We start from the raw sequence: 26,228 nt of genomic DNA, 5'->3' as shown, positions 1-26,228 counted from the left end.
TATATGCCTTTTGCCCTACTAATATATATATGCCCTACTAATATATATGTATTAGTATATATATATACTAATACATATGCCCTACTAATATAATATATGTATGTATTAGTATATATATTTTTATATATATATTAGTAGGGCATAGCCAGGGCATAGAGTAATAAAGAACACAGACTTAGGGATCAGGCCTGCATTAAAATCTATTTTTATCTCCTCTTTACAGTGCGACCTTGAACAAGTTACCTAATTTTCTTGATCTTCAGATTTTTCATCTATATAACAGGAATCTTAGTACCCATTTCATAGTGTTATGACTGTTATGAGGTAACGTATGTAGAGATTAGAGTACACATGTCATATTAGAAGGTGTGCAATAAATGATACTTTATTCTGAAGAGTAACATAATTCATACCTAAAAGTATCAAGAACTAGAATATTTAAAAAAAAAGAATGTGAATGTCTCTGCAAATTTTGATAAGAACAAGTCTATAAATTAATCTCTAATTTCATACATTTAGGATGATGGTAATGACTACAAGAGAAATTAAGACTTTCCTTTTTGGCCGGCATGGTGGCTGATGCCTGTAATCCCAGCACTTTGTGAGGACGAGGCGGGTGGATCACAAGGTCAGGAATTCGAGACCAGCCTGGCCAACATAATGAAACCTTGTCTCTACTAAAAATACAAAAAATTAGCTGGGCGTGGTAATGTACGCCTGTAATCTCAGCTACTCAGCAGGCTGAGGCGGGAGAATCTTGTGAACCGGGGAGGTGGAGGTTGCAGTGAGCCAAGGTCGTGCCATTGCACTCCAGCCTGGGTGACAGTGCAAGACTCTCTCTCAAAAAAAAAAAAAAAAGAAAGAAAGAAAGAAATGAAGACTTCCCTTCTTATATTTTGTATATCCTAACTAATCTAGGAATACTATTCTGATTGGCCAACTTTTTATTCAGCACTTACATTTTCTAAGATGGTTTCCTTGGGCATGCTGGTGAAAAGGATGTGAATATATTACACTGAAACTTGGGCCTATGAGGTGATTAATGTATTGCACTTAACCATTTTGTGTTTTATTCATCTGTCTGTGTTGTCTTCCCCCCAAGACTCAGACTTCTTTGAGGGGAGATACGACTTCATGTCTTGGAATTGAGTGCATTGCAAAAATAGTTTCTTCATAAATGTTTATAAAATAAAATCAAGGAATGAATTTGCATCAGTGTTCAGCCATTACCAGTTCTATTTTTTTAACTTTTAGCATATCCAAAAAGCTGGAGTTAATTTTATGACATTTAGTAATTTTTTATATGTTAGCAGTTATAGAGTCATTTATTAAATGACTGAAACATGAGACTGACAAGGTAAGTTAGCCAGTTTACTCATGGACATTATCCTTGATGAATTTGAACCTTGTAAAATTATAGCTGGAGTTCAAGTTTAATATGTCATTTGTCTTCTGAAAGTAGGAAAAGATGTTTAGTATGACTAAATAATAATCTTATTTAAAAGATTATTTTTTGGTCAGTATCCCACAAGTATCAGCTAAGGCTGGGTAGTCCTAATCATAAATTGTACACGCCCATGCACACCCTTTTCTTTGTCTAGTTTTCCAGGTGGAAAGAGAAAAATAGGAAATAGAATACTTTAAAAAAATCTATTTCCATTCCTGACATAGTTCTGTGAGCATACCCTTCCAAGGTATTCTTGGAACAAATTTTGTTACTGTATTATCTTTTGTTTGCTTCCTGTCTTTCACTCTTAGTATCAGTTTGAAGTTTTATAACACTCTTGGGTCTTGTGAGGACACCTAAGAAAATATTATAGGTACTAATGTGCCTATACTATTTATGATAGAATAATGTGTAATAGTTTATCACATTTATTTAGCTGATATAAAAATTTGTCAGCTAGGAATGTAGAAATAATTTTACGTTTAAAATTCTAACAGCATAAATCTTTAGAGGTAACAGTTCCTATGGAGTTCTTTTAACCTAGAGCTTTTATATTAATAATATAATCTCTGAGGTAATTTGCTATGCATTTTGAATGATGTAAATGTGCTTCAAATTAGTTTGAATCCAACTGTTTCAGTAAAAATACATCATTAATTACCTGTAAGAATATTATTTATTGACTCTCACTTCTTGAATGCTTTTCTTTCTGTAGTCATCTAATTATCCCTGGTCACTGGTTCAGCAGACACTTGTTGATCACTACTTTGTGCCAAGAGTACATGGAGTTACAGAGAAGAATATGATCTACTCCCTGTCCTTAATGCCAGTTTTGTACCAGCAAGTAGAAATGTGGAAATTATGACTTCAACTGAGAGACCTTTTCAGAGCCCATATATTTTAATTTTTAAAGATCACATTCTAGATATGACATTAGCCATTTTTAGTTGTGAGGATATTTCTGGACCTGGGACTTAGTTTTGTCAGGTTTAATGTCTTCTTGTCATCGTAATTTCCTAAAGAGGATAGAAATGATGTGGTAAATTTTCTTCGAAGTCATAGTTGATTCCTCAGTTGTTATTTTTAGGCTGCTAGTAAGCTGATTAATAGATGCTTACAGCCACTTTTCACATTCCAGATAGAGGCCTTATGCAGTTTTTAATCCAAATTAAATTCAAGTCAGTGCTCTATGAGTTTTTCAGGTTAGCATGTCACAATAAGTGTTTCATGAATTCAAAACTGAGCAGTGATAAAGAAAGGCAATATTGTTAGCAAGCTAGTGATTAGATTTTATTTATAGATAATAGATATTTTTATTTTCCTTTTCTTAAGGAAACATAAACATAAGTGGTAAAATTTTTTATAGCGTAGAAACCAAAAGTGCTTTTTTTTGAGTTTCTCATTTCAATAGATATTTATTTTGCATTGTATTTTGTGTGTCACTCTGTTATAGAATGGATATTCAATGATGAATGAGACACAAACCTTGCTGTTGAGTAACTGAACCTAGTAGTAGTCTTTTCTTGCTTCTGTGTTCAGGATAGCTGTTATAACAAACAGCTTGATGATGAAAAGTACTGGCTTTAGCATGCTGTATAGGTACAGATCATAGTGGTATCATTTACTGGTTGTATCATTTCATTTAATTGATTTAAATCCTCTACACTTCAGTTTCCTCATCTATAAATTGATAATATTAATACCTACACTTGGTTGTTGAGAAAATTAGGCCAGATAATTTCTATATAGTATTTAATTAATAAGCAAAATAAAAATACACAAAAGTGATACACAGCAAAGTAATTGGCCTTTACATATTTTTTATACTAAAATGCCTTTGCCTATTGAGAGATAGTAGTTTGACGGATATAATTTGTATTTGAATGCGGCGTTACAGCACAAGCAATGGATATAGGTCCCTTATTCTCATCCACATGCCCTACTGCCATACTAACATGGTTTAGCCCAACTTTGTTCTCTAGGGCCCTTTATTCCTTTGCTTTACATGAAATTGCCAACAGGCAAACCATTTGTTTTAGTTTGTCTACTAGAAAGGGATCTGAAGTCACTGGTTCCATTTTATGTAGGCTGAGTAGCCACTAGATAAAATTGACACTCTTAAGTTGGTATCAGACTAGTGACCCACAGGTGCTAGTCTCTTGTAGCTTATCAGTAGTCCCCTGAGGCATTCAATGTTAAGCTCACTATTTATCTGTCACTTATGAGTCTAGAAACACTAATCATGCAGGAGTATCAAGATTCTAGACATATTCAGTCCTTTTTAAAAGCTAGATAATAACCTTCAGTATAACTATATACTTTCTTACTGTGATTAGGAATTTCCCTAAGGAAATACATCTTAAAGTGCCACTCTCTAATTTCCTATTGATTCTTTTTTTATGTGTCAGTTATCTCAGTGCAAAATTTATAATTCTAACTTGATTTTTAGGGTAACTTTTTTCTAATGTTAACACTCTTCATAATACCGGTACTTTGCTTTGTTAACTGTATCAGTTTGGGTCCTCTGTGGATCGGATGCCAAAATGAGATTAGACATACAAGAGATGTATTGGAGGAGACACTATGATGGAGAAAGGGGAGATTCTTTAGACAGCAGTGAAGGTTTGACCCTGCAAAAGAAGAAAGTGAAGGTAGATTGGGTAGAGAAGCCACAGAGTGCAGCTAGTGCTGAGAAAATTTCAGCCAGGCTGCTGGGGAGTCCTTGAGCCAAAATTAGCCTTTAGAGGAATCCCTTATTTGGCAGGAATGTCTAGGTTCTAGTATCACTGCTGTGTTCAGTAGTTGGCTGGGAGCTGCCCAAGAGAAGTATGACCTGGTGTGAATGCCCAGTGGATCCAAAGATGTAAAAGCTGGAGGTTGTAAGTCAGTCGTGCTCTCCATAGCAGGTTCTATTGAAAGATCTGAGCTGGGCAACTCCATCACTGTCACAGTTAGTAACACTGAAAACTATAGTGGCAGAAACACATTTATTATTTTATTACCAAGTCTATGAGGTATCATCATTCATGAACAAATGGAGAAATTGAGGGGTTAAATAACTTGTTTGAGGTCTCTCAGCTAGCAAGTGATAGACCCAGAATTCTAACTTAGGCAGGATTCTGACTCCAGAGTGCCTCAAGCATTTAAACCTCTACACCATACTGACTACATACATATGTTGAAAAAAATTCTGTGAAACTTTATTTTTATTATAACTTAAGTAAATTCTTTTCCCAATGTTTCATGAATCTAAAAATGTTTAATTACCTTTTACCATACTAGTTTCTAAAGATCGATTTGTTTTCATTAAAGCGTATATGTTCAAAACTTGTGGATTTACTCTTTGAATTTTGATGCATGTCTTCACTTGTCAAAAAAAGTAAATTATGCAAGTTACATCCCATCCCCCTTTTCTCCCAATATACTGAAGTTGTACTACAGATCTCTAGCTACAGTAAGCAATTCTCCGAGGATGAAGAAAGAAAATGTACATACACATAGGAATTTCTTTTCCAGAGCTAAAATTGACATTTTATAAATAATTTCCATGTTGCAAACTTGAGACTAAGAAATCACAGCAATTCAGTGATATGCATTTGGCATGAGTCAGTTTTAGTTCTTAGTGCTTTTCATTGGAAATGGCATAAAAAGTAAGATTTCTCTGAATTTTTTATGCTGTGGGCTTACAAGAGACATAAGATGTTTTTCTCTTATAGATGTCTGGCGGTGCATGGCAGCAGAAGTAACGAAATGGTCACAAACCCCAGCAGTACTTCCTAGGTCACATGCACTCTTAATTTTTAAACAATCTAGAAACAACCTAAGCAGTTGATAACAGGTCATTTCTAGGTGATAAAGAGTATTTGATATCGGTTGAGTGTTGCCTTTCTTTACACAACTTTTATTTTTATAGTCATTTAGAGATTTACTTTATATAGGATGGTTTTATATGTTTTAAAATATGTAACTAGTAACTGACTGAATTGTTGCTTTTTTTCTTTTTAGTATTTGACATTGATTTTGAAGTCTTAATTTTTTTTCAAGTTTTAAAAAAAATTATTTCAGTTCATATATGCAAGTTACAGTTCATCATATATATGATTAACTGAATATTATATATGATATACAGGTATACATATGTAATATATATAGTGAGCTGACCTGAGATTATGGAAGATTCTGATTGTTTCATTTTTAAGCTCAAGAAATGAATACATTATAAATTCTTAAAACATTAGTTCTAGTCTGTGTAAATACCCATAGTCATTGACTGTAATTTAAGTGCAATTGGACCAAAGGCAACTCCTGAAAAGAGAGAAATATTACAGCTTCTGCCAGAAGTGTATATGTGTTTTTCTTTAAAACACCTTCGTATTAAACTGATTTGAAGAGCTTGCTTAAAAATAGCTTCCTTCGGGTATAAAAATTGGGAACTATAGATTGGTGCTTTAGAAATTTCGTCTAGTCTTTCAGTGACCTAGCAGTTGATATGAAAACACGAATTTTAAAATAAATAGCATATTGGATGAACTGTACTCTACTCATGAAAGAAGCCAAAAAATTATGGATTAAACTGAGTTTTAAGTCATAAACCAGATTCGTCATTAAAATGAAATGATAGATCCTTGACCCTTGGGCATGCTTGGAATAAATATGAAACTCAGGATTGTTTTTAAAACTATTTTGCTTTTATAATCTAAGACAGATGTACAAAAAACATGCAGTTTTTATTTTGTATTGGCAGCTTCCAAATATTTAGTATCTATTTCCAAGAGTTGCAATTAGTAAAGCAACTATGGTACTGAAATCTGCACATCCCACAAGCTAATTATATTTGCAAGGTCAGAGTGAATACATATTTTCAGAAAAATAAAGGGTTATATAAATATGTGTCTTCTACTTGGCTGTTATATCACAGTTTGTTGATCTGGAGTATAATGTGTACAATTCACAAATTTGTCTGATAACAGAAAGTGGTGTGTGATTGTGTTTATTTTACTAACCAGTATATTCACAGCAATCACTTCCAAATATCTCTCCAGTAAAGATGTGTTAATTACAAAACAGACAAGGTCTTCTATTATATTAAAGCTACTAACAAGAAGACAGCAGGAATCACACATGTAAATAGCATCATCAACCCCTATTTTAGTCCTCTGTTTTGATCTGTGAGTTGCGCATAGACCAAAGGTGCTATTAAAGACTGAGTGTATGAAATAGGCAGCATTATATGAACAAAATTTATTCAACAAGAAAACAGACCTTTAACATGAATTTAACAAGCCTGAGAAATTATAAACTATCATATGCTGCAGATTCATGCAGTGATAATAAACAAAAAAGGAAAGTAAGAGGTTTCCCTAAGCTAGCCAAACTGCTAATGGTTTTGTTATAAGCTGTCTACTGTTGCAGTGACCTCTGAAAAGTCTCAAGGCACTTGTACCAGAAAAAATTAAATGGTCAGGCTGGTGAATAGAGATTCAATGTGGTGTGTAGGCCTTCAGCATGGAAAGGAATTTTTAAAAGTCTAGCATCATATTCCTGAAAATATTCTTCATACTTTACTTCAGAGGGTTTTGCTATTATATATTAAGGATGTAGTTTTTGTGAAAAGTTTTTTGGTTAAATTATTATTTGAGTTTATAAGATATAAACTGAACTAATTTAATGTATATATACTTCAAAATGAACTGTTAAGAAAATTCAGAGAGCTCCAAAAAATAGATTATTTCCCCTACCCACCCATACCTTAATTAATTCTTGGGGGTTCTTTTTTCGGTTTGTTATGTCTAAGATTTCTGTTCTTAACCATGGAGTGACCATTTTGCTGTCATTCTATTGCATCATGCTGTAAATACACAAACATGGAGAAACGCTTTCAGCTTATACACACCATTGAGTGCTCACTAGGGCTTTTTTTTTTTTAAATCTTACTGTGGCATAATTAACACCTTCTTCACCCATTGCTCATTAGTGCACTGGACATTAATGAGTCTATTTTGATAGGTTGCTCTAAAGGAGAAATCCACTTATTTTCACAGTGCAAAAAGCAATTATAAAATTATACAAAAATTAAAATGTAGACTATATCACCATGTTTACATTTTATTGCATACTAAATCTCATTTTGGTCTGCAGGTTGTTGAACATATTAGTTTCCTTAAGACAGTTGCTATAGTGATGGTAGCAAATTCCTTTAATCTTAGTGTAAACAGTCATTTTCTATAGGCTATCATTGGTACTCAGGAATTGTCAATGAAAGCATGTCATTTTTTTAAGTTCTTGAATTTTTCTCTTAATTTAAGAAAACTTAAAAATTTTCAGATCATGATATCTACTTAACTGGTATTTTCATTTCCTTTTAATGAAATTTCACACCTGCTTATAATATTTCAGAGAAATAATACAGACTTCTACAAGTAAAATAGCTATCTGCCATTTTAGTTTGAAAGCATTCAGTATAAACAAGTATATAAGAATTTCGTTGTGATACATAATGAAATTTTCATAGTTTTGTAGCAATTTTTTCTCCCCCTCACAAATGATTTTACTGAAATCTTGAAGTGGACCAAAATGATGCTTTGCTCTTAAATATTTACCATTAATAATTATGGTGGCAATTCTTAATTTTGTATTTAAGTTATATACCTATCTTTGAAAATGGTCACCTTCTTCCTCCTTTGCCAACATTTTATCTTATTTTATGTTCTTTAGTACAAGTGTGAGAACATTTTACATCTATATTTTTTAACAACTGTTTGAAGTTATTTGTGATAACATCTGATTAAAGTATGTCTGTTATTAGTACTTGTTTTTATTATTGCTTTTTGAAAAAAAGAGAATATGTTTAGAAAAAATTTTAAGTGTAAGCAATGTAGGCCATATATATTTATATGTAAGCGTGAAAGTTAAGTATGGATTAAGGTTATTGTATAAAAAGAAAAAAGTTTTCACAAACTATTAAATCATTCATGTTCCAGGTATGCTTCACTTTATTTTGAGACAAAAGGAATGAATCTTTGGGAAAATGTTAACTGTTTGAAATAAAAGCAAAATTCAGAGTTGATATTGTAGGCCGAATGAGTAGACAGAAGCTTAGATTGATTCACTTGTCATAATGTTTTAGTCTAGGTTTGTATTTTTTGTTAACTGGTTTTGGATCCATCATAGCACACTTTTACAAAGGGTGATTTTTCTTTCTTTCTTTAAATCTTGTTCTTTAGCATACAGCATCCAGTAATATTTATTACAAACAGAATTTTCAGACTTGATTAGATTTAGTTGGCTTAACTATTTTTGATCTCTTAGTATCCTCAAATAATAATTGTACAAATAAGAACAAATGTAGTTGACAAAGCTTTTAAAACATCGATAAATATTAATTATTCAGCACTTTTAAAGGCAAAAATGTAGAAATACTCTATTACTTACTATATTATCTTGCTTTAAGATTGTTTTATGTGATAAATCTATTGAGTTAAATTCCCTTAAAGCAGAAATCTGTCTTAAAGTCACATGACTTTACATAAAACCTTACAATGTTGAAAAGCTTTAGCAAGTATGTGATTCTTGATAATCTCTTTTTCTGTAAGAGCTAACAGATGTTATTGTATCATAGAAGAATTTGAAGTATTTCTGTACACACAAAAAGAAGATACCTATTGTAATTTCTTTACTATGAATTAGGACCATATCATTCCATACCATGTTCTTGGCTTAAAGCATGGATGACCTTGGTTTTCTTATTGTGCCTTCTATGCTTGACAGTGGCTTGGACATTTAAGGCCATCAGACAAGGTATAAAGTCTTTCATAGTCACAAGAAGTAAAAGGTATCTGACTAGAAGAGAATACGTGGGCAAGTGCCTTACTGGCTGTAATTTTGTTGTCATTTCAAGTACTGTGGTGGTGTAATTGATGTGACAGGGCTGGGCTTTAGATGTGGTCCCTTAACTTGTGCTCACTTTCAGTTTTAGTTTCTCTGTCATTCATTTTGATTAGGTAAAATTCTGGTGACAAACATATGCACACCAGTGAAGGCTGTTTGGTGTAAGTTTAGTAATGACATATTTCAATAATAAAGATGCAAAGTTAATTTTTGTCTTTACTGCTTCATGAAAATTGCAATAATTGGTGTCACCTTATATTACAAGATAGAGGGTGGTGTGCTGATGGCACAGTCAGCAGGAGGTTCTTTTTTATTAATATTATAATTAAATGATTTTCTGGAAATAGTCCAGAAACAGATGCAAGTTGATCATGCCTTGTCCACTGTTGCTTGGCATTATCACTTGCTTTTAAAAAAGAATTGATTTGACACCTTGTTTTTACAGGTTGTTATTGATGCCTTCAGATTGATCAATGCTAATATGATGGTCTTAGGACATGAACCAAGACAAACAACTTCAAATCTGGGTCACTTAAACAAGCCATCTATCCAGGTATTGCCTATATTTGATAATGTGTTAAAACTCTGTTTTGTATTTTAAAAGCCTGTTATAGTCTTTAAGTTCTAATTCTTAGCATTTTAATGTGCTTACAATTAATTTTTCTTTTGTTTTAAAAAAGAATTGTGGAAATATTGCAAAAGTTAGATTTGCTCATATGTGAGTCAGTTTTTAATGGGGGTCTTTAAATTTTCCTATCATATTTGAAGACACCCTTTTTGGGAACATAGTAGATCCTTTATCTTAAAAGCCTTCTGACTTTGCATGGTTAACATTATAGAAAAGGACCAATAGGAGTTTCAGGTGAAGGGCATAAATGCTATTATTGCTTGATTAGTAGATATTTTTCATAGCAGAAAACAATGGAGAAATTGCTGTATATTTTAAGATATCCCTGGAAATAATTCTTAAATATACTTAAAATTGTCTTTTTAAAAAAACCTACCTTTAAAATAAATCCTATAAAAGACATCCATATGTTACTTGTGATGAGAGTTTATGTCTTGTTTTTTATTGTGATATCAATTACCATTGCAGTTATTGGTATTCAGACACTTAATATCCTCTTGAGTGATTAATGTTTTCTTTGTATCATTCACGTGCCACAGTGTTTTTATACAAATCTTTATTGTCTGCAAAAATTATTTTAAATGTGTATTTAAATACACCACAGTCTGTGTCTATCTAGTTAATTACTTCTCTAAAGACTAATTAAAAGGACAGACATAACCATTGTTTGGTTAAATAGAATACATAAAACAAAGACATTATAGTAGCTATTGCTGCTCCCCTTCTGAAACCTTGCTCTGTTCTGAGGTTGTCTTTGGGGAGTTGTGGCTTTGATGGTTAACCATGGTTAAGCCTTGGTTACACTTTGATAACTTTATACTTTTAAATGCTTAATTTTGAAGCAGTCACTCATCTGAAATCTTCATCAAAGTGAAGTGTTTTGTTTTAAAGAATTGAGGTGTGTTGATTTGAAAAAAAAAATTTACAAGTCAAGTAGAACTGTAAAGTTTAATGAGTATGAAATAAGCTACCAGTGATTTTGATTGGGTAGACAAGCCTGTACTTGCATGTTCCAAGAGAATATATTATTGGACCTGTTTAGCCTGTGATAATGACCTTTCTTATAAACTCCCGTAGCATCATACTGCTTCATTATTTTTTGCAAAAGGTTAAGTAGCATCTCACAAGCCAAGATCATTGTGATTACTACATGGTATGTTTCTGCCAGAAGTTTTTACTAATTGCAAGTCACCCACCACCTGTTGCAAATTTCTTTTTTAAAATTAAAGCACTGCTTTTTAACCTTAAAAATCGACTGTAATCAATATTAAAAACCTGTTTTTTTCTATACCAGTCTAGTTTGTATTTTTTAATCCTACCTTATAGTCTGTAATTTATGGTCTACCTTATAAAGCAGATTCTAAACCTGTGTTAAACAACCTGCATATCTAACAACTACAGCATCATTAGTTTTCCTTTCATTTTAGTTTGTGTTGCCTTCCAATTAGAATCTGTAAATATATTTATTTCGCAGTTTATATATTGCCCATCAGAATGACATGTATCTGGATGTTCTACAGTTTTAAGACAATTTCAATACTAAAACACACAAATGAGACCAATCCAACAAGTAACAGAACAAACCCACACCTTAATACACTTTCTTATTTTTCTTTTTCTTTTTTTTTTTTTTTTTTTGAGACGGAGTTTCGCTCTTGATACCCAGGCTGGAGCGCAATGGCGCGATCTCGGCTCACCGCAATCTCCGCCTCCTGGGTTCAGGCAATTCTCCTGCCTCAGCCTCCTGAGTAGCTGGGATTACAGGCACGCGCCACCGTGCCAAGCTAATTTTTTTTTGTGTTAGTAGAGACGGGGTTTCACCATGTTGACCAGGATGGTCTCGATCTCTTGACCTCGTGATCCACCCGCCTCGGCCTCCCAAAGTGCTGGGATTACAGGCTTGAGCCACCGCGCCCGGCCACTTTCTTATTTTTCTAAGACAAACTAGAAAGCAACCCAGAAGAGCCTGAAGGGAATGGTAATATCTGTAATGGAATTTTACTTAATGTTAGCAGCATCTTTAACTCTGGGATCAGAAGCCTTTTAGAAATGTCATACGTTTTATTTTGAAGGGGAGATTAGCTGGTCTTAAGATGGGCCTTGGTCCTAAACAACTTTCAAGTAGTAGGGATAAAAGTCTGGTAACAGCCATTAGCACACATACTGGTGGTCACTAATGCTTTTCTAACAGGTTTTTTTTTTTTTTACTATTAAAGTAGTAGGGAAAAATTAATGATTTACTTTAGACTGCTATTTAATAATTTTGGGTAAGTTTAAATATGTTAAGTAAGAAAAGATTATAAAATAGAATATGTCAGTTCTCCATTCTGCAAGCATATATTTCATAGATGGTGCCTGTATATTTATACCAGGATATTTTCATTGGTTACCTTTGGATGGTAGAATTATGGAATTTTTTTGTTTTTCCTTGCCCATGTTTTTTAAACTTTTTACAGTGAAACATATTGCTTTTAGAAAATGTTATTTTTAAAGTACTAATGACAGTGTTGAAATAAGCTAAGAGACAGAGGTTATTTTCACTTTCATGTTTTATATAATAGAAGCCCCTAATAATCTTGATAGAGAGGAGAAAGTATAATGCCTGTACTATAGGCTTTTATATTAATATATGGTAATTTATATTATTTTGCATTTGAAACATTTGGCTATTACTGTCAAATCTTTAGAATTGAGAGTTAACAAGCATTTATTTTAGTAACTAAATTTTTAAAACTATTCCATTAAAAACTGTTCAGTGACATTTTGGATTCTTAAGTATCCCAGTAAATTTGAAGATTGGCAGTTATCCTCATGGAAATTTAGTAAATATTGATGCATAGATGCATGTGCTAGGGCTGTGAGCCTCTCGGTATAGTCTTCAGTACTGTTGCATTGTTTAATAGAGTTAAGCTATTTGGAAAACATTGTTTTCAGTAATTATTGAATATATAAATTGTAAAACAATTGCACTAGAAAGGAGCCATTGTAGTCATTTTCTACATGAGGAACCTAAGACCCATAAAGTTGAGTTGCCCAGGTTATCCAGTGAAGTAATGTAGGAACTAGTACTCATGACCAGATTGCTTCATTCTTTTATATTATTATTGGAAATTTAATTAATTAATTTTGCCATAGATTTTATATATATATATACGTTTTAAAAAAATTTTTAAGTACAAAGTCATTTAGCAAAAACTTTCCCTTCCTCTTTTGCCTTCTGCAACTCAGTTCTCCACTCTAGAGGGAACCACAAAACATTTTGTTTCTTTTTAGTTATTCTGTTTATACACAGAAAGCTTCATTTTAGAGTGTGATTTAAAGGATATCAGATGCCACTGTATTGTTTTCAGTTTATCAATATAAAATAAATTAAGGCAAACAAATTTGTCTTTAGATCTAAGCATACTTTTTCAAGGAACATGAAACTTTTGAAACTTTAAAAACTTATCAGGAACCTATGAATAGCTTATGTATAATTCATAAGTTGTGTGTTTTATAATGCATCTGCTTTTCCACAGCAGTGAGCGTATAGAGGTAAAAATCATAAGCTTTTATGAGCTTTTATCAGTTGGCCATGTGTAGTTCTACATGAACCCAAAAAGTACATGGCCGGTTGACTTATGATTTGGGATGAAGGCACTGGGGGCATACAGCAGGTGAGTGAAATTGAAAGACTACTTGAGGATGCCATTTGATTTAAACTTACCTTTGTTTTATTATGGTTATACCTGCTGGTCTTTCATGCTGTCTATGTTAGTTGTACTACTTTTATCTAAATAATGTAATTGAAAATCAAGTAGATAGTGCCTTCAGATACCAGTTGTATATTTCATTAGTACAGTTAATCTAAAAAATGTAGGGCCTAGTATCTGTGGGCCCATTAGCTGGCTTCTGTATGTATTGGCTACAGCAGTTACTAGCTTTATGATCACCATATAGAGTTGTGCAGTTAGTGAGTACATTGCACAAACGTGCTTGGATGAGGGAGCTTCCAACTCAAGCTCCACCCTACAGCCAGACTATGTCTGCTTAGAAGACTGAGCACCTTTTTCTGATTCTCTACCAAGATGATTCACCTCCTAATGTGCACAAATATGAGCACAGATTAAAGGAGGCCCTGATCACTTCTGCTTTTTGATCTGTACAATATAGCATTTTTATGCACTGAAATTTAATTCATTGCTCCTGATGATTATTGAAATGAATAAGGATTTAATATATACTCTTGGTACTTTACAATGAGTCACCACTTTCTATGGAATTTCATAGCTCACTTTTATAACAGACATTGGTAAAATAAGAATCTATTGTTAAAAGTACTCATCTAAAATATTTTAATACTCAGTGGAGTGGTTTTTGCTAGTGAAGCTTAAAAATTAACATAATGCTTTGTTTTCATCCTGATCCTTAAAGTACATATACTTAATCCAAGAATTTCCTGACATGTATTATAGCATAGTATGTTAGAAAGAACATAGGCTGTGGAATAAGAATGACCCAGGTTCAGATCCACATCTCAGCCTTTTACTAGCTGTAAAACTTGGACAAATTAATGTTTGTGTCATATTTTCTTTCTTTCTTTTGTTTTTTTGTAGAGATGGGGTCTTGCTATGTTGTCCAGGCTGGTCTTGAACTCTTGGGCTTAAGTCATCCTCCTGCCTCAGCTTCCCAGAGTGCTGGGATTACAGGCTTGAGCCACTCAGCCTAGCCCTGCCTTTTATTTTCATCTGTCAAAATACAAATTGAATTGGCCTACCTTACAGTATTGTGAAGATTAGAAGATGTAATGTGTAAAGCAGATACTAGGTGCTCATTAAATGTTCTCTTTAATGACCCCTTCTTCCGCTTTGTCTTAGATTCTTGAGAGTTAACCCCAAAGTTCTTTTTGTTTTTATATTGTTTAAAATATCCCTAAGATGTATTTCTGTACTTTCATGGTTTTCTAGGCTGCCAGAGGGTCCTTTAGGTCCACCAGAGTACTGCTGAACTTCATTTGAACACCTGATGTTGTTATTAGAGTTAGATATGGGGGCAATTGTGAATTGATTTCAGGATATCCAGGATTATTGTTTCTTAATAAAGCCATGCCATTAGCTTAAGATTTTATTATGATTGGCCTATTCATCTCCAAGATAGAGTAAGGTGAAAAAAATTCTGGTTAGTGAGATTGCATGTCACTGGATAAGAGCATGAGCTAGACAGATCCAGTAAAGACCAAAATCCACATTGTTTTGGAGACATTCATAACATAATTATTTGAATCAATCAAAACTGAATTAAGAAAAGGGAAACTCCAGATTAATGTGGCTAAAGAAACAGTTGTGTTATTATGACTTTTTAGGCTTTTCATTTGAAATACCAATGAGCCCCCTAGATATCATAAAATTAGATTTAATAAATTATGAATGATTTATAAACTTAGCTTATGATAAGATCAAACCTTATCTCTGACTGACCAAGGCTACTGAAATTTGTGCTCCTCCATATCATGCTTTGAAGAATGTATAACCCATTCCTTTGAACGTTAGTTTTAAATCTGTAGCTGAGAAAAATACTTTCATTTCATCTTGATTTACTTAAAATAAAATGCCTTTAGTAGAGGATGGTAAAGGTATTGTGTACAGAATATGTCAGTAGTTTCAAACATTTTTATTTTCTTTGATGAAAAAGATTAATTTGTGCTTTTTAAAATCATTTATCTATGTAGGCATTAATTCATGGACTAAACAGACATTATTACTCCATTACTATTAACTATCGGAAAAATGAACTGGAACAGAAGGTAAGTTTAAATTTTTATTTTATATGAGGAAAAAAATATTTTTCAAACCATTTAAACTATTACCTGGTTTGTGATTTAAATTAGAATTTTTGACCTCTTTCAATGTTTCCAAATACTGTTCCACTATTGATGAATTGCAGCATGTTTTACCTTATTGGTAGGTGCTGAAGTGGGAGAGGAAGTAGGAAATAAATCAAACATTCCACTTTGGTTTTATGAAAATCATAAAAATACTTATTTTAGTTCTGTGATTTTTCTGATTAATGTATCTTCTCCAATAAAAAGGCCTTTGTAATTAAATTAGTAAATATATTGCTCTGTGAATTTGAGAGGAATAACTTAAATTGCAGTTGTGTAGTGCTGTTTGTTTGTTTGAAGAGATAGGGTCTTGCTCTGTCTCCCAGACTAGAGTGCAATGGTGTGATCATGGTGCACTGCAGCCTCGAACTTTTAGGCTCAAGGGATCCTCATTCTTCAGCCTCTGGAGTAGCTGGGACTATAGGCATGCACCACCACACCTGGCTATTTTTTGGGTGGTGGGTGGGAGGTAGAAACAAAGACTTGTTTTCTTGCTCAGGTTGGTCTTGAACTCCTGTGCTCAAGTGATCCTCTCACCTCAGCCTCCTAAATTGCTGGGATTATTAGCACGAGCCAGCCATTGTACCCAGCCTAGTGGTTTTAGAAAACATACCATGTTTACCCTAAGAAAACTAAAAGTGAGTCAAAGGGAAGCAGTTATGGGATTTTCAGATAATTTGAACTAGATCCTTACCCCCTTTTATACCAGTTTTCGAGTTTGATTACTTTTTAACATTACCTAACATTTTGATGAATTAGCATTCTTGTTTGTTTCTACTATTTTAGGATTATTTCCAGTACAGTTTTTCTCTCAACTAATGCCAAGTATTTAACTCTGCCTGTTGTTTTTCGATATTTCAATCTGAACCACTTTCTCCCTCTTTACTACTACAATTAGTCATCCACCTAATTAGTTTCTTGTATTTCTCTCTGGGAAACAGTTAAAAGCATTTTTTTTTTAAGAACACTGAGTTTACTATTGATTGATATCCAGTTACGTTTCAGTTATTGAGTCCACTCTTAAGTCTGAAAGTGATAAGTAATCAGTAGCAAATAAGATCATTCTATCTAGCCAAAACTGTTTCTCACCAAGGTGCATTAGAAGGGGATCCTGGTGCATGGCAAGTGGCGGATGGAGTGAGTTGGGCTCTCCACACGTGCCCCCTCTTTCAACTAGATCACTTGCATTTTTCATCTAATCTATACACTTGGGAGGAGGATGTGCAATATAAGATTTTTTTTGAAGTAAGAATTCTAATTTTTTTTCTTAAGTTTGATAAACTGTGTTTTAAAAGGTCAGATCCACTCATAAACTCATCTGAAGGGCCCAGTGCTTCAGCATGTGATGAGTGAGGGTATAGGGGACCATTTCCCCCTTGGCCTGAGGGGATCCTATAAAGCTCTCTTCTAATTACATGCCTGTGTCCCACGGTTTACTTCTGCTGTGATAGATTTAGTTGATTGCTTTAAGTATATTTTTAACACTTATTTTTAATTTTACATGGAATGAGTACAGACTATGAAAAATGGCACCACTCAGGTACAAACAGAAAATTCATTCAGAATATAAATATTTTATCAGACTGATATTGGACATCCATCTATTTGGAAATGTCTAGCTAATTACATCAATTTTTTTCTTTCTCTTTTTTTGGGGAGTATCTCACAAACTTAGCTATTTTCCTTGGCATAAAAAGCAAATATATAAGCACTTACATCAATTAATTAATGTTATGTTTATGTTCTTAATAGCTCAGTTTAGCTGTTAAACTGCCTTCTTGATAACAAAAGCTCTGCCTTTACTTTTACCCGGACAACTTGTATACTTAACCCCAGGCCTTATCTGAGGGTCCCAAGGGTATCCTTGTCCAGGTATGGTAGGAATATCCTGCTGCTCCTTGGGAACTGTCTTTGTTTGCTTTTGAAATGGTAGGGAAATGCAGTTCTCGACACTTAATCATAGGTAGCTGTATAGCATAGGTAGTTGTAGCAGCACCCATATTTCCCAAAGATGTGTTTTTCTAGAACAGTATCAGTGGAGAAGCTAGGAAGCAATCAAAGAAACTGAAATCATCTGTGGAGGGTTTTCCTAATTTTTCTTGGCATAGTGTTCTTGCCCCTGGAGCCATAGTAAGGAAATGGGAGAATTAGTGACCTTGGAGCCAAAGGAAGGGAATGGAGGAATTTTGTATCTTGAAAAGCCTTATAGGTGATTTTGACAGGCAGCTTATTTTCCACTTTAAGATAAAATTTGTACCACAAATAGCTGTAAATTTCTAAGCAAGTAGGGTCATTTTTCTTTTCTTCCTTTTTTTTTTTGGGAGATGGAGTCTTGCTCTGTCACCCAGGCTGGAGTGCAGTGGCATGATCTCGGCTCACTGCAACCTCTGCCTCCTGGTTTCAAGCAATTCTTCTGCCTCGCCTCCTGAGTAGCTGGGACTACAGGTGCGTGTCACCATGCCCAGCTAATTTTTGTATTTTTAGTAGAGATGGGGTTTCACCATGTTGGCCAGGGTGGTCTTGATCCTTTGACCATGGTCTTGATCCGCCTGCCTCAGCCTCCCAAAGTGTTGGGAATATAGGCATGAGCCACCTCGCCCAGCAAATAGGGTAATTTTTCTAAACTAAACCAGCATATACCTCCAAGTACATCGTCAGATTCTCATGGCTCAGGGATCTCATTTAAAGTATAATGGTTCTATTGACAAAATAACAGTCATTATGTAGCCATCATTTTTTTTAACTTTTTGCAATTTTATGAATCATTCAAAGGGAAAAACTTCTTACTTAATCATAGTCCTTAATTGAACAAAATTTCTAGGATAGGACTTTAAGAAAAACTGTCTTAAAATATAAACTTGAAACCTTAGGAAACATCTAAGAATACTCAAAATTGTAAGTCCAATTTGAGAAACATTGAACTAAGGGGCTTTAGTTTCATGATCACTAATATACAGTCCAACCCTAATTTGCTGATGTGATTGCACACTAGATAATTTTTCTTGTTTTTGGAGTCTCACTCACTCTGTCACCCAGGCTGGAGTGTAATGGCACGATCTCACTGCAACCCCTGTCTCCCAGGTTCAAGTGATTCTTCTGCCTTAGCCTCCCAAGTAGTTGAGATTATAGGCGTGTGCCACCATGCCCAGCTAATTTCTGTGTTTTTAGTAGAGGCGGGCTTTCACCATGTTGACCAGGCTGGTCTCGAATTCCTGACCTCAAGTGATTCTCCCACCTCGACCTCCCAAACTGCTCAGATTATCGGCATGAGCCTGCCTGGCCTAGATAAATATTTTATTCTCAACTTCATGGCTTTTCATTCTAACAATAAAGAAGTTTTAAGTTTTTAAATTATGGATGGAATATCAATTTGAAGGAAACTTTGAGATTACCTAATACAAACCCCTTACTTCATAGATCTCTAAACTGAGGCTCAGAAAAATTGACACAAGTTCATTTAGTACATGGGGCATTTATCTCCTTATCTTGGCATTTGAAAGCTAGGCTGTATGAAAAATTAGAGGTACTTCGTAAAATGTTAATATGAGTTTCATTCATTCATTCATCAGATATTTATTGAGTGTGTGCTATTATTAGATATTGTTCTAGAATCTAGATCTTGGTGATCTTGAATAGGGCAAAGTCTCTGCCTTTTTAATTTCCCTTTAGTGGGAGAGAAATGCAATAAACAAGTAAACAAAAATTTCAGGTCTTTTTAATATAAGTGTTATACAAGTAATACAGCAGGTTAAGGGAAGAAAGATTTTTGTTTAAGGTAATGTGGTGGTTTGAAATTTTAGGTAGTGTTGTTAGGGAAGACACTATCTGTAAGGAAGAGAGGAAGGTAAGTTATGCAAAGATGAGAATAGCCTTCTAGGTAGAAGAACAGTAAATGCAAAGCCCTTGGTGTTTGAGTACTCCTTAAGTTATATTAATATAAATATAGGAGCATTCTAGTTGGAGTTTATTTGAATTAATAAAGTTAAATTTAAACTCATTAAGTAAAAATGGTTTTTGTTTTTAAATTTTTTTCCTCTAGACAATGAAGGGGATGTCCTCAAAGCAGAAAAAGAATTACTTTTTCTTTATTTTTTAGATGTTGCTAAATTTGCATAAGAAGAGTTGGATGGAAGGTTTGACACTTCAGGACTACAGTGAACATTGTAAACATAATGAATCAGTGGTAAAAGAGATGTTGGAATTAGCCAAAAATTACAATAAGGTAAAAGTTACTTCCGCCATTTCTTCTTTATAATCTTGGGAATACATATGATTAGATACCAAGCATTGTGTATGTAATTAAAAAATAGAGACGCCTGTTTTGTAAATAAGATAGTAAATATTTGCTTTGCAGTTCATCTGGTCTGCAACTACTCACCCTTGCCTTTGTTGTGCAAAGGCAACCATATATAATATGTAAAGGAATGAATGTGTTTGGCTTGGATTAAAACAAGCAGCTAGCCAGATTTGTCCCATGGGCTATAGTTTGCCAGCTCCTGTTGTAGACCATGCAATACGGTTGTACATTTGAAATCTCTTCATTATTTAGGGTGTTTTCTTCTTGAAAGGGACAGGGAGTAAGGAGATATAGATAACAATTATCAGCACTTGCTACTTGCTGTGCATAATTTATTTTATGAATGTTTCTATTTTTCATCTAATAATTATTTATTGAAAATCTAATGTGCCAGGCATATCACACATGTATACATACAGATTGCAACTCATTAATGTGTTGAAAACCTACAATTTGAAAAAACACATTTACACATTATGCAGTGTTATATTAACAAATATTTATTGAGCATCTCTTGTACAAGTTGTAGTAGAAAACGGATCCTTGCTTTATTTATAGGAAAACAGGAACAGTTAGATAACCTTATAAATAACCAGGGCATTAGTTAAAAATCAGTCTATACCATAATACCTTCATATTCAGATTATCCACAGACCAGCTACATCAGCATCACCTAGGATCTTGTTAGAAATGCAGACTTTTAGACCTACTGATTCAAAGTCTACACCTTAACAAGATCTCTAGGAGATCTGAATACTCTTGAAGTTAGACATTAGAGAAACACTACCATAGAGACCATAGGAAGCCCTGTAGGAGTTCAGAGGTTCCGACTTTCAAGCTAGTCAAGACCCACGTTGCTGTCTTACAGGAAAACAATATTCGAACTAGGCCTTAAAGCATCAGTAAGATTTGAACATACAAAGAAATGTTACCCTAGGCAAAAAAAAAAAAAAAAAAAAAAAAAATCACAGGCAAGGGCTAGGAGATAGAAAAGGCACAGAACAGATTCCGAAGTCCTACATCCAAAGGAAATGAAATCAGTATGTCGAAGAGATGTATGCACTCCCATGGTCATTGGAGCGTTATTCATAGTAGCCAAGATATGGAATCAACCTCAGTGTCAATCAACAGACAAACACAATGTGGTGTATAGATATACATACGATGGGATACTATTCAGCCATTAAAAAAAGAAATCCTGTCATTTATGACAACATGGATGAACTTGGAGGACATTATGTTAAGTGAAGTAAGCCAGGCATTGAAAGCCAAATACATCATCATCTCACTTATATGGAATCTAAACAAGCTGAACTCATAGAGGTAGAGAGTAGAATTGTGGTTACCAGGGATGTGAGGTTTGTGTGGAGCTGGGTGAGTTGGGAGGTGTTGGGGAGAAAAAACGACACAGGACATGTTCAAGAAACAATATGCTTGGGTAGCATGCATAGTATGTGAGGGTGAATAGTGGGGAATTAAGTTTTTGAAATCAGATAATAGCACTTGAGATGTCAGGATATGAGGTTTTTTTGAGATGGAATCTCCCTCTGTCACCCAGACTGGAGTACAGTGGTGTGATCTTGGCTCACTGCATCATCCGTCTCCTGGGTTCAAAAGATTTTGCTGCCTTAGCCTCCTGAGTAGGTGGGATTACAGGCGCCTGCTGCAATGCCCAGCTAATTTTTATATCTTTTAGTAGACATCAGGTTTCACCATGTTGGCCGTGGTTGATTTCAAACTCCTGACCTCAGGTGATCCACCCGCCCTGGCCTCCCAAAGTGCTGAGATTACAGGAGTGAGCCACCATGACTGGTCTAAGGTTATTTTTGATCAGAGGCATGCCTAGAACCTGACTTCAGAAACAGAATTTCACAACAGTATAGAAGAAGGAATGCTGTAAGAGAAGATTTGAAATGGAGATTCTGTTTAAGAGGAGCTTGCTACTACCCAAACAAAAAGTACAAAGAGTCTGTATTATCATGTTAGCAGTTGAAATGGGGTATCAGTAGGCAAATAAATAAAGCATGGCACTGGTTGGATAGATGAAGTGAAAGAAGGAGGAGGAATCGAAGAGGAATTCTAAGTTTCCTGCCTGGGTGACTAGTAGTATGGTGGTACCATTATCATTTTCAATGTAGGTATAAGTAGAAGGATTGAGGAAGGAGGTAAAGAGTTTATTTTAAAAGACGCAATTAGAAATGTGGGACTAGGAATTAATGGTAAGGGCTAGAGCTCAAGATTTTAGGATCATAGTTAAGATTGTTGTTGGTTAGTATACCAAAACTTAATATTTCTGTTTTAAAAATAAATACATCTTAAATAACTTTTATCTAAGAGACAATGTATAAAATATACCAAGTGTAGCAACAAGTCTTTTGAGAGAACTAAGTTTTAAAATAAAGTTGATGGGCCCATACAAATGAAATCCCAGCAGAATTAGGTTTGGCTTTGAAAAGTATGCCCTGATTATAGTGTTTCAACTGGAAATCCTCGTTAGTGCTAGATTGTAGGGAAAATATTTCTTATCTTTCTAGTATATGTTTTCATGGTGTGGATATTAGATAAAGAGAAATCCCTTACCATATTTTAAATAGTTAACCTTTTATAAGTAAAAAAGTTATGACTGAAGTTATCATTCAGCAGACTGTAGGAATGGTTTTCATTTCTCTGTAACATTACACGTTTAAGTAAATTTGTATTGGTATCACTGCCAGGAAATAACCTATTTATGGTTACTGCTGCCCATCTACAGAAGTTTTTCCTATTTTACAGTTTTAAAAAATCTCTGTAGTACTCAAAAACTTGTAAGGTTTGGTTATAAAATGAAAACAATGTGTAAGCTGTGATATGAAAGAGTCCAAATTTGGGAATGTAATTCCCTCTGTGATTGAAAGAAATACGGTGGGTTTTTTTAGTAACACTTAAAATATAAAAAGAAAGGCCCATGCTACCAATTCTTCATAGTATTCTTTTTAATTGGTTGGTGTTTTAAGCTAAGGTAATTACTGTTGGATGCCAGTTAGGCCCTAAAGTAAAAGAAGGTTAGAAAATAATTAAATTCTTATGTCCCAAGTTTTCAGTTTCAAGTTTGAATTTCACAGAAATTCTGCTTGATTATTATTAGTCATTTGTTTTTTTCTAATTACTGAACCAAAACACCCACAATTCTGTTATTCCAAGTCTCCTAATTTATTCATGCCAAGATGCATCTGCTTTTTTTAAAAAAAATTTTTTTGATAATATTTGATTACATATTTGTAAATGAATGTGCAGGTGAAAAAATGAATTGCAAAGAACCTTTTAAGAATAACATAGAAATAAAAATTTGCCTTTTTTTTTTTCAAGCATGTAGCTCTATATATTCTGAGATGTGACAGTTTACTGTTCAGGTAGAAATATTGACCTACTTAGTAACCTGAAAGAAAGTTTGAGTATTTATTTTATATACTTGCATATGAAATATGTAAATATACAGTTACTTTTGGTTTACTACAGTAGCTGTACTAAATGGAGAAATCTCATTTTTTTGGTAGTACAATTATGATAAAAACAAAAGACATAAATATTGGGGAAAACAGGTAAGATTATTATTATTTGCATATGATAGAATATGTTTGCAATCAAACATAGAAATCTAAGAGAATAAACTTAGAAAACTCTTAGAACTGTTTTAATGAAGAATTCTGTAGGTGGTAGACACAGTTACATAAACTGAAAACAGTTGAAAAATATAATAGGCAAATCAGTTCACAGTAGCATCTAGAATTATAAAATATTCAGGAATTAGCCATCACAAGAAATATAAATGTATAAGTGTATTTGACTTATGGAAGAAAACAAAAACATTTGTAATAAATTAGGACATACCATGTTTCCAAATGGGAAGACTAAGTATTTTAAAGCTGCTGTCAGGCTTCCCAAACATTACTATAATTCTAGTAAGAATATTAATATGGGGGCCGAGCGCGGTGAATCATGCCTGTAATCCTAGCACTTTGGGAGGCTGGAGCAGGCAGATCACAAGGCCAAGAGATTGAGACCATCCTGGCCAACATGGTGAAATCCCATGTCTACTAAAAATACAAAAATTAGCTGGTGTGGTGGCGCGTGTCTGTAGTCACAGCTACTTGGGAGGCTGAGGCAGGAAAATTGCTTGAACCTAGGAGGTGGAGGTTGCAGTGAGCCAAGATTACACCACTGCACTCCAGCATGGCAACAGAGTGAGACTCTGTCTCAAAAAAAAGAAGAAAAAAAATTAATGTGAGCTTTGAAAAATTTGAAATTGTGACATTAAAGTTTATCTTCATAAAGTAACAACTAACATTTATTGTTTGTTATAAGTCAAAATGGGAGAAAATTTTGTATCTATAACACAGTAAGCTAGTACCCCAAAATACATAATATTCAAAGAATTCCTATAAAATATTTATTTTAATTTTGTTTTTCATTTCTGTAAATTATTGAGCAACAGGTGGTGTTTGGTTCCATGAGTAAGTTCTTTAATGGCGATTTGTGAGATTTTGGTGCACCCATCCCCTGAGCAGTATACACTGTAACCAATTCGTAGTCTTTGCCTATAAAATATTTTTTTAAAATAGTAAGTTGAGCAAAAGCTAAACCTTACTGAAGAGAAAGACAAATATATATAAGCATGGAAAAGTTCTAACCTTTTTAAGTAGTCAAAAAAAAGTAAATATATTTTTTTCTTAAATAAAAAAGAAGACAAGAAAGAAAGTGTATCTCCTATGTATAAAAAAAGAACATAAGTTTCTTAAATAAAAAAGAATTTTTTAGGAAAATATACCACTAGTGGGAAAGTAATTGATATAATGTGTTTGGAGGCCATTTTTCAATTGTAAGTGCATATAACTCTTTAAATCAACATGTTCTCGTTAAAGGATTTACTATGAAAAATAAATTTCAGAAAAACTAAGGGAAATATCTACAATCTGTTGTTAGATGTACAAAATTAATTGTATAACAATGTTAAAATAATTCCTATCACGTTATCTTCTCACCCTTTTTCAAAAGTATCTCTATCTTGCATATATGTCAACATATTGTGTTGGTAACAGTGTGTGAGGCACTTTTACACTTTCTATTTTCCGTTTTTGCATTAAACAAGTAATACTTATATCTAAGGTTGTGTTAGCAATAACAGTCTCTTGAAAAAGGTAGGAAGGTATGTCTCATATTTCAAGGCCAATATAAAACTTCAGAGACATTAGAGACCCAGGTTCCTTCTGTCTTTCTGCTCTGCTTTCCTTGTATAGGCTTTCTTCCTTTAGGTCACCTCATGATTCACTGTGTTTACAATAGCTTCAGCCATCTCATCTAAGTTTCATGCAACAGGAAGAGAAGAAAGGGCAAAAGGGGGATAAATCAGTTTCCTTTCAGTACTCCTGATTACAACTGACCCTTGAACTATATGGATTTGAACTGTATAGGGCCACTTATACCTGGATTTTTCTCATAAATACATTAGAAATTTTTTTGGAGATGTACAACAATTTGAATGAATCCTCAGACAACCTGCATGGCCCAGAATTATAATTATTTTTAAAGACAAGGTCTCACTCTGTCATTCAGGCTGGAGTATAATAGCATGATCATGGTCACTGTAGCTTCCACCTCATGGGCTCAAGCAGTCCTCCTGCCTCAGCCCCTCCGAGTAGCTGGAACTACAGGCATGTGCCACCATGCCTGGCTTAGTTTTTGTAGAGATGGGGTTTCACTATGTCGCTCAGGCTGATCTTGAACTCCTTGGCTCCAGCAATCTGCCTGCCTTGGCCTCCCAAAGTGCTGAAATGATAGGCGTGAGCCATAGCACCTGGCAGCCCAGAAATATTGAAGAAAAAAAAAAACAAAGGTGTGTTACAAATGCATAAAATACAGGGGATAGTAGTCTATTTTATCACTTACTATTATAAAATATACACTAATCTATTATAAAATAAAAATCTGTCAAAACATATACATACAAACACAGATGTACATGGCACCATTCTCAGTTGAGACAGCTGAATTGCTTGATATGTATTATAGATTGAGGTCTACAGCTGCAGTTGCCTGCCATTTCAAACAGGCAATTCACCTTGCAAACAGATGA

General features: G+C 34.0%; 1 protein-coding gene across 1 annotated transcript in view; it reads left to right on the top strand.

Moving 5' to 3' along the window:
• PSMD14 (proteasome 26S subunit, non-ATPase 14) overlaps positions 1-26,228 on the top strand; it is a 111,693-nt gene that overhangs the window by 73,998 nt on the left and 11,467 nt on the right. The window contains exons 8-10 of the mRNA XM_012440539.2: positions 9,780-9,887; positions 15,670-15,744; positions 19,919-20,044. Of these exons, the coding sequence (XP_012295962.1) occupies positions 9,780-9,887; positions 15,670-15,744; positions 19,919-20,044 (309 nt within the window). The remainder of the gene's footprint in view (positions 1-9,779; positions 9,888-15,669; positions 15,745-19,918; positions 20,045-26,228) is intronic.

This window comes from Aotus nancymaae, unplaced genomic scaffold (genome assembly GCF_030222135.1).
Source record: "Aotus nancymaae isolate 86718 unplaced genomic scaffold, 86718_ANA_hifiasm-v0.15.2.pri h1tg000029l, whole genome shotgun sequence".
Taxonomy (NCBI): domain Eukaryota; kingdom Metazoa; phylum Chordata; class Mammalia; order Primates; family Aotidae; genus Aotus; species Aotus nancymaae.
Note: the sequence above shows the minus strand (reverse complement) of the source record. Positions and strands in the feature narration are given on the sequence as shown.